We start from the raw sequence: 9,272 nt of genomic DNA on the forward strand, positions 1-9,272 counted from the left end.
AAAATCACATCACCAATGCTATGCATGCACTAGAGATGAAACAACTTGAACTGTTCCCAAAAATTGGAAGTGAGGCAGCCACACATCAACAATGCTATCCATGCACAGAGATGAGACAACTTGAACTATACATACCAGAATATTGGTAGTGATCAGGACCTGCATGATAATTGGTGCGAGTACAAAAATACCTATATTTAAAAGAAGTAATTTCTGAAGAAAATAAAATTAAACAACAAAGGGCATTTGGTCTAGTGGTATGATTCTCGCTTAGGGTGCGAGAGGTCCCGAGTCCAATTCTCGGAATGCCCCCTTATTTTATTATATTCTTTTTTTTAATTCCTCAAAAAACATTCCCCTTATTTTATTATATGCTCTCTTTTTTAATTCCTCAAAAAATCACAATTATGCATGCTGAATCAACGAACGAAATAGTGAGTTATAGCGGTTGATGGTAGCTGCCGCTACAACAATATTGTACTAATTAGCAGGCTAACTATAGCAGTTAAACACAGCTTTACGCTAAATCCCATAGCCTGTTATTTTGTACATTGAGATGAATGTTAAGACACTTTCCCATACCACGATTACTGAAACAATCAAGTTATTTTGCTGAGTGTAATTATTTTGCCAAGTGTTTTTTTATAGCACTTGGCAAAAAGGTTATTTGCCGAGTGCCCGAGGTAATGCATTCAGCAAACATAAAAACACTCGGCAAAGTGCCAGTTTCCGGTAGTGCATGTTCAGGGAAAAAATGCCTATATTTAAAAGAACTAATTTCTGAAGAAAATAAAATTAAAAACAAAGGGCATTTGGTCTAATGGTATGATTCTCGCGGCTGGTTCACTCGAGGAGAATATTTTCTATGAATCTCATGGAGAGTTCGATCCTGGGTGCGAGAGATCCCGAGTTCAATTCTTGAATGTCCCTTATTTTTATAATTCTTTTTTTAAATTACTGAAAAATTACAATTATGCAGCTGAATCAATGAACGAAATAGCGAGTTATAGCGGTTGAGCACAGTTCTACGCTAAATCCCATAACCCGCTATTTTGTACATTCAGCTGAATGTTATAAGACACTCTCCCACATCACAATTACTGAAACAATCAAGTTATGCAGACTTTTAGATTGGATAAACATTAAATAGAGATGAAGGCTACAAACATCACTCACAATTCAGAATCATATACTCTTTCTTTTCTTTTCTTTTGTTTCCGATGGATTCACACATCATGTACTTATCATACAATCAGTGCAGCTGGATGTCAAGACGAGCTGCAGGTTCGCATCATTTCACTCTTCATTTGCAGTAGGATCGGAGATCGCATTCAGGCGTGGTGGATGGAGTTGGCTCCGATGGCGATGAGGTCGCTGGCGAGCTTCTGGAGCTCCTGGTCGTGGTCCGTCATCACCGACGGCGTCCCGCGCTCGTTGAAGCCGTCGTCGCAGGTGGTCACGTCCGTCTCCACCGAGTCGAGGTTGGTGCGCGCCGTGGCGAGGTCGCCGCGCTTCAGCGCGTCGTCCACCGTCTCCAGATTCGACTTGATGTCGCTGTACGACGACGTGCAGTCGTCCAGCGCCTCCTTCACCGTCGCGTCCGTCCCCGGCGCGTTCATCCGGTCCGTCGCCGCGTTCATCGCCTCGACCACCTTCTCCCGCACCGCCTCCATCGCCAGCCGCAGCACGCCGATGGCGTCCGCCGCCGCCGTCTGCGCCGCAGGCACGCTGCCGGGGAGCCCCGCGATCGAGGCCTCGCAGTCCTCCGGGTACTGCGTGTTGGCGCACACGCGCTTCACCACCGGGTTCAGCATCTTCGCGATCGGCTTCCGGATCATGCCCCCGAAGGTCTCCATCGACAGCTTCGGCTTCTTCGCCGCCGGCAGAGGCTCGTCGGGAGCGCCGCCCATCGGCTGCTGGCCGCTGGCGGCGTACTGGTCGGAGCTCTTGGCCGCCGGCAGAGGTTCGTCGGGAGCGCCGCCCATCGGCTGCTGGCTGCTGGCGGCGTACGGGTCGGAGCTCTTGGCCGCCGGCAGAGGCTCGTCGGGAGCGCCGCCCATCGGCTGGCTGCTAGCGGCGTACGGGTCCGAGCTCTTGGCCGCCGGCAGAGGCTCGTCGGGAGCGCCACCCATCGGCTGCTGCTGGCTGGCGCCCTGCGCCGTCGGAGATGCGTACGCGTCGGGGGTGCCGGCGGAGCTCTGCTTGGCCGCCGGCAGAGGCTCGTCGGGAGCGCCGCCCATGGGCTGCTGGCTGGCGTCGGCGTACGCGTCGAGGGTGGTTGTGGAGCTCTTGGACGTCTCCTTCTTGGCCGGTGCAGAAGGTACGTATTGGCCGGCGGCGGAGATGTCGACCGGTGTGGCATCCTCGTCGGACTTCTCCTCCTTGTTGGGTGGAACATATTCGCCGGTGGTGGAGACATCGGCGGGCGTGGGATCCTCGTCAGATTTCTCCTCCTTTTCCTCGTCAAAATAATCATTGGATTTCTCCTTTTTCTTGGCTTTCTCCTTCTTTTCCTTCTTATTGGAAGACACATCTTTGTCCGAGTCCTCAGATTTCTCCTTCTTTTCCTTCTTACCAGGGGATACATACTCATCGGAACCGTTAGACTTCTCCTTCTTTTCCTTCTTATTAGGTGATACATACTCATCGGAACCGTCAGACTTCTCCTTCTTTTCTTTCTTATTAGGGGATACATGCTCATCGGAACTGCTAGACTTCTCCTTCTTTTCCTTCTTAAAAGATGAGGATTCGTCGACATCATCGTACTTCTCCTTCTTCTTCTTTTTCTTGAGAAACTCAGATACATCAGAATCATCGGATTTCTCCTTCTTAGCAGAATCATCGGAGTTCTCCTTTTTCTTCTTAAGATTCCCAGAAGCATCAAAATCATCGGATTTTTCCTTCTTTACCTTCTTTGGAGCTGAAGATTCCTCATATTTGTCGGGTTTCTCATCTTCTTCAACTGGTTTCTCATAGGCGGTGGACGCTTTAGCTGAAGTGGCTTCCTCGTAGGGGTTCTCCTCTTTGGGCTTCTCGGCAACCTTCTTAGGCAATCCATATTCATCGAGGGACAATGTCTTGACAGAGCTTCCGGTGGTGGCGGCAGCCGCAGCTTCGCTCTTGCTTTCAGGCTTCTCATGCAGCGAGATGCATATCGCCGAGACAAGGGGCACGGTGACCACGATGGCCAGGAGCAGGCCGAGGCTTAGGAGGTGCGGCCTCATGGTGGCCCTAGGAGACATGGTGGAGACGGTGGTCAAAAAGTTTGGAAGGGAGGTCGGAGGCGAGGAGGGATATTTGAATCTGCGAGGGAAAGAGAACGATTGGCCGCATTTGGCGCGAAAGAAACGAGAGAAGGGCAGGCAGCCGCTAACCTGTAACTAACACACGTCTGTAAAATCATGCGTTTACCGTGAGAACAGGAGAGATAACGACAGGACATATATACGAAAATAGGCTCCTGTTTTAATTTTCCGTTTTTAGCTAGGTAGCAAACGAGCTGTCAACTGACATGTGGCCCCAAGCCAAGAAAAAGATGCATGGAGGAGCTGGACAGGAGGGGCGAAGCCACGTTGTCCCTCCCTGGTGCATGCACATGCACCAGGTAAAATTTTTATTTACCACTAATTAGACTCAAAATTATCATATAATCCTAGTAAAATTTACCGGTCTCTTAAATAGTGCACCGCAGTCAATTCAGCGTTAGCTTCGCCCCTGCTTGGTTCTTGGTCTGGTTGGATCTGCAGGTAATGCAAAGCGCAACAACTTGTCCATTCAGCTATTCACAGCATTTGTTGCAGGTACGCTTTTAGCTGAGTAGTCGTTGCGGTTGTTTTGTACCGTTGTCGGATTCGGACTCGGACTATTGCGCACGGGTCGTCGGATTCCACTCGTCAACATAACAAGCCCGAGCGTCGAATCGGCGGGCCGGCCCATCGAGGTCTATCGCCCCGCCGAGTCGGGGACATGGTGGACCCAGGCCCAAGGAAGCGCAGTGGACCACGGGCGGCCCAAGCGCAGATTGCATCCAACAACCCCGCCCACCCGGCGGCCTTGTAACCACGTACCTCCATGTAAACACCTGGCCCACCTACCTCTTCTTTTCTTCAAAGGCGGCCCATGTACCTCCTGTTCCTGTGTTTAATTTTTTTTATTTAAGGAGGAAGAGGTGACTCTTGTTCCACTCAAACACAAGGGGAGGATTTTCCCTGAAAAAACAAAAACAAAAACAAAACAAAACAAAAGGAGAACTGTGCAGTTGGCTGACTGTTGATTTGGACGGTATTGCTACTCCGTATCATAACGAACACCTGCCTGGCAAGCTCTCTCCATCGACCCATATGGGTAATGGGTCAGTGAGTCGACGCTGACATGTGCACATCTCGACCAAGCCCTTGTTCACTTCCTACAAAACTCCCAACTTTGGCACTATGCAAAAAGAAGATTCCCCATCACATCAAACTTGCGGTACATGCATGGAGTACTAAATGTAGACGAAATCAAAAAATAATTGCACAGTTTTATTGTACGTTGCGAGACGAATCTTTTGAGCCTAATTAGTCAATATTTGGACAATAATTCACAGATACAAACGAAACGCTACAGTGTTGCTACAGTAATTTGGCACCTCCCAAATTCCCAAAGTAAACAAGGGCCAAGCAAGAAAAAGTAGCTGCCGACATGCTCTCAAGATCAGATCGACTAGGCAGCTACAGGTACCTGTTCACCTTTTTTCCTTTCTTCTTTTTTTTTTCTTCCAACCCTTTTCCGTCCAATAATTCGTCCGGCCGGTTGCTTTCCATATCCCATCGTCCTCTTTTTGTTCGGCTCTGCGTCCGTGAATCCCTGATGCGACGATCATGCACGCCTTTTTAATCTTTATTTTAAATAATCATGCATGATTCATGTCAACTTTGCTCTCTCTCTCTCTCGATGATCATCATCATCATCCAGAGCATCAGGCACGCTAGGCCACAAACAGTTGGTTCTAAACCACTACCACCAGCAGTCACACTGATGCTGCGTAGATTAGAAAAATATGGTTGGCTACCAAGCTAGCTGCCCAAGACTTTGGAGCCCCTGCAGGAGACCAGTCAACTGAGAACTGGCCAAGGACATGTGGCTCTCAAGCTGGCGATGTGTTCACCTCCCTGCTCACTCACTCGCAGTCGTAGAGGAGCACCCAAACACGCCAGCTGCAACAACTTGGTGTTTCGTGGCCCATGTTTCATAGTCCTCAGTCGTCTCCTACCCAAATTTGCGACGGTTATGGATATGGACTTGCATATATCGGTGTATATTTTTTTTAAAAAAAATTATTTTACTGCCCTCACCTATCCACTTTGTTCACTTAACCTCCTAAAAAAATTAGACTCACTTTACTCCCCTGAACTATTTCATTTGGTCCAATCTACCTTCTAATTAGATTTCTCTTTTTTGTTTCTCCATGAATGAGTTGAATTTTGAGTTCAAATTTTGTGAGCAGATACAAAACATGATGCCTTATGTTAAAAAATTATAGTAAGAATTTTTCATAGGTTAGGAATATTTAATACAAAATTGATCTTAGATATACAAAACTGTAAAAAAAGTAATCATGAGAAATTGCTAATGTATTTTGTCTAACGTGTAACATCATGTTATAAGTCAATTGCCAAAATTTGAAAGAGTTAAATGCGTCGTTAGTACATAAACTTGGCGAGTGGGTGCACTTAGGTACATCATCTCTCAAATTGTTCATTTAGGAACAATAACTTGATAGGTGGGTGCAGATGGGTTACCGGGATGATACGTAGGAAAAAAATGCCACGTAGGCAGCTTACATGTTAGCCAATGTTTTTTTAAAAAGTCCTTGACTCCATGCTAATTCTACCATGCCATCTCCTCCTCAAGCTGGCCGGTCTCCTTCTCGTCTCCCTCCCCTCCCCGATCCTCATTTCTTCTTCCTCGGACTGAAACAAGCAAAGCCACTGCTCCTCTGGCCAAGATTCATGCTGCTTCCCTCAAGCAAAATCAAATTGTTGCTGCACAAACCTTCTCCACCTTCCCCTATAGCCGCGCCGGTCCTCCTTCGCCACAACCAAGCTCCCTTGCGACAGGATTTCAGCATCGAAGCTCCAGCTGCACCACTGGCCACCATGACTACCACTACCTCTAGCGATCATTCCTCAACATCACAACCATCAAACCAGTCGACCTTACCATCAATATAAATCATGTTCCTTGCAAGGCCACAGAAATACCCCCCATGGTTTACTTTTACACTGAAAAGTGACGTATCGCCTACCATCCAATAAAATACAAATATTCAGTCTAGCATTAGACTTCAACTTTCATAGAAAAAAATAGCAAATTTTCATCAAATCTAGCGTTATGTCATGGCTGATGAAGTTGAAAGAGAAGAGGTATGATTCCTACGCTCATCTGGGGCGTGGGGTATTAGACCCTGAACTCGTACGCTAGCCTTAAACCAAACCTTTCTTAATTATTAATACTAAGAGAAATCCGCAAAAAGGCGCAAAACAGATAGCGGTGGATGGAGGGAATCGATGAAATTCACCATAATTTGGAGCTAGGTTTCCAGGTTCTCTCCGTCTTGATCCAATCGTGTGGTGTGCCAAACTTCTTCTACAATACAAGCAACCTATATGGAAACATCTAGTAAGCTCAATTATAAAAAGAGAAAATAAACAAAGAGCTAATTTGCAATAGTACTGCCTACGTTTTGTTTACACATAAACGCTAATTGTACGCATAAGCTATCTACATGGCACGTTTTTTCCTACGTGTCGTCTCGGTGACCCATCCGCACCGACTTGTCAAGTTGTTGTTCCCAAATGATCAATTTAAAAAATGATGTACCTAAATGCACCCACTTGCGAAATTTATGTACTAATGACACATTTAACTCAATTTGAAATTAAACCTCAACTTGTACGTGAAGAAAAAAAGAGAAATCGAATTAGGGGTAGTTTGGTACAAATGAATCAGTTCGGGGGAGCAGGGTGAGCCTAAATTTTACTTAGAGGAAGTGGACAAAGTGGATAGGTGATGTGAGTAAAATAAATTTTTTTCTCTTTTTTTTCCGCCTTTTTTCTGCAGTGCACGTGTGGATTCGTTGCGCTTTTCCACTGGGAAAGCGTAAACCAGGCCAGCCGCGGGTTTGGTTGTTGCTTCTTCTGTTGACTAAAGAAAATTTTTATTCACAAGACATTACAGTGTCAACTAATAACTGTTTGGGTGGTTCGAAGACTTGTGCACAGGAGAAAGGACACGGAACATCTAATAACTGTTCAAAGAAAATGACTTGGGATTCGGACGTATGCAATTGAAAAAAAAAAGGTGGCTACTGCCGAGTGCATAGTGTATTCAGACGTAGAGCTAGCGAAACTGCAGTTGATTCCAGCAGTTGAATTTAGTACTTAGTAGTATGTATAAGATCAAAAAACTATTTATAATAATAATTTGTTCATGAAATTCTCCTACGTTTGTTCATTGAACTCAAATTAAAAGTAGTGGTTACGTTGTAAGCTGTATATACGTTTAAAGCAAAACAGCAAGGAATCGGATGCATACTAGCAACCCGATTCAGAGGATGGATTGGAACAATGCTGCCTTTTTTTGAATTAAAGGTTTCTTTTTCATTTTCTGCCGTAAAGAAATAAAGAGCTGGCAAGCAAATAAGCAGGGCCAGGCAGTCAAATATGGTGCCAGCAAGTGGGCTGGAAGATAGGCACGGGTCCCTCTCATATAAGCAAGTTGGTTTCTCCTCTCTCGCATGTTGCTTCCCGTTTCGGTTATCGTTTTTCTTTTGAGCTGTTTTCCTTTTTAATTATCAGAAGAAAAGATAAAGGAATAATCCCAAGTATGAATGCATGTGGGGGAGGACAAGATGGGGGATTTTAATTTTACTTGTTTGACAAGACTTGGATGCGAAACGGAGAACATGATCACCCCGACGCATGTATTGTGAAAAAAAAACAACAAAAAACTGTAAAACGGAATCCCAACAAAAATGCAAGTGTAGGAGGACAAGCAGTCTAATTTGACTCCGAAAAAACGATGGGGGTGATTTGAAACGGGGTCACGGAGACGGAAACGGGAAATGAGACAGAGAAACCGTCCAGAAAAGCCGGACGCGATGCATGGGAGCTTAAACGAAGAGGAGGAGACGAGCAGTTTTGGTTGGGACTTTTGGGCCGGTTGGGTTCCCGAAGAGGAGGCAATGCATGCAATAATCCTGTTGCGTCGCTGCGAGCCCGACACGCATACGCTTCCATGCCAACGCCATGCCGTCTCGTCCTGTCATTCCCACTCCACTTGCACTGTTGCCGTATGCCACAAACGTACACGTAGCGCGTTCAGGCTTGCACGATCGAATAATCCTAGTCTTATTTAATTTCACAGAAAATGGTCACGTCGTTTTCAGCTACGACGATCTTGAAACTTACGTTGACTAGCTAGCAAAGCTCTCCATTCAGAGAAAAGAGTATCTTCTTGCTTCAAATATTCACTCCATGTGAGGGAAGAAAAAAGGCACTCACTCTGTTCCAAATATTTGTCACTGCAATACTATTTGAGGCATTCGGCAAAATACACAGTAAAATTCTCTATGCATCATTATCCACGGTGGATATTTTTTTCTTCTAATATCTCAACGCGGTCCCCTCAGCCCAAAAGTTTCGGTAAGGACAAATTACCAGTTGCGCTTGTGCACAAGACGAAAATGCCGGTTCCTTTTTCAGGTTACACAAAAATGCTCTTGCCAGCTAGGAAGCAAACAAGCGCTAGATGTCGAGGCAACAACACAACACCAGCACAGCAGTAGTTCCTCTCCCAAGCCACACATGCGTACGTACTACTGTACTGCCTACTCCCATAATAAATGCATTTATCGAGTTCAAAATTTATCCTCAAATAAGCGCACATCTAGCAACAAGACCATCTAACTCTAGTTGTTTTTCCTACGTTCTCTTGCAATAATTATATTTTATAATTTCTCACTAATATTGATTAGTGAGAGCTATTTTAATTTGAGACCGAGGGAGCATTGAGAGTCGAGAGCATGGCAGGGCCACACAATCAGGATTGTCATAAAGAAACAAAGCTGCATTTCCCGAGATGATGGAGGAGACTTTTTTGCATCCTCGCCACAGTTGGGTCGACAGAGACAGAACCCGTCGCTGTAGAGATCATCCCCGGCATCAGAATCCAATTGCTATAAAAGGGAAAAAAAAATATATAAACAAGTTGTGGGCTTGTGGCTGGGGGAA

At 45.7% G+C, this 9,272-nt stretch overlaps 1 protein-coding gene and 1 non-coding gene across 2 annotated transcripts; one reads left to right on the forward strand and one right to left on the reverse strand.

The window, feature by feature from the left end:
* The first annotated feature begins 240 nt into the window (after window positions 1-240).
* Window positions 241-312, forward strand: TRNAP-AGG. The gene has a single exon. It is a non-coding gene; the product is annotated as a tRNA-Pro (tRNA).
* An 892-nt stretch (window positions 313-1,204) lies between these two features.
* LOC101765519 (muscle M-line assembly protein unc-89) lies at window positions 1,205-3,224 on the reverse strand. Its single transcript, XM_004980807.2, has 2 exons — window positions 2,031-3,224; window positions 1,205-1,868 (listed from the first exon to the last, which is right to left on the reverse strand). The coding sequence occupies exons 1-2, from the start codon at window positions 3,222-3,224 to the stop codon at window positions 1,332-1,334; spliced, it is 1,731 nt and encodes a 576-aa protein (XP_004980864.1). The 3' UTR covers window positions 1,205-1,331.
* Between the last annotated feature and the right edge of the window lie 6,048 nt (window positions 3,225-9,272).

The sequence above is a fragment of the Setaria italica genome, chromosome VIII (genome assembly GCF_000263155.2).
Source record: "Setaria italica strain Yugu1 chromosome VIII, Setaria_italica_v2.0, whole genome shotgun sequence".
NCBI lineage: Eukaryota > Viridiplantae > Streptophyta > Magnoliopsida > Poales > Poaceae > Setaria > Setaria italica.

Coding starts and splice junctions, on each gene's coding strand:
- LOC101765519 (XM_004980807.2), bottom strand. CDS start 3,224: ATGAGGCCGCACCTCCTAAGCCTCGGCCTGCTCCTGGCCATCGTGGTC. Junction 1,869..2,030: donor CTCCCGACGAGCCTCTGCCG/GCGGCCAAGAGC, acceptor GCGGCGAAGAAG/CCGAAGCTGTCGATGGAGAC.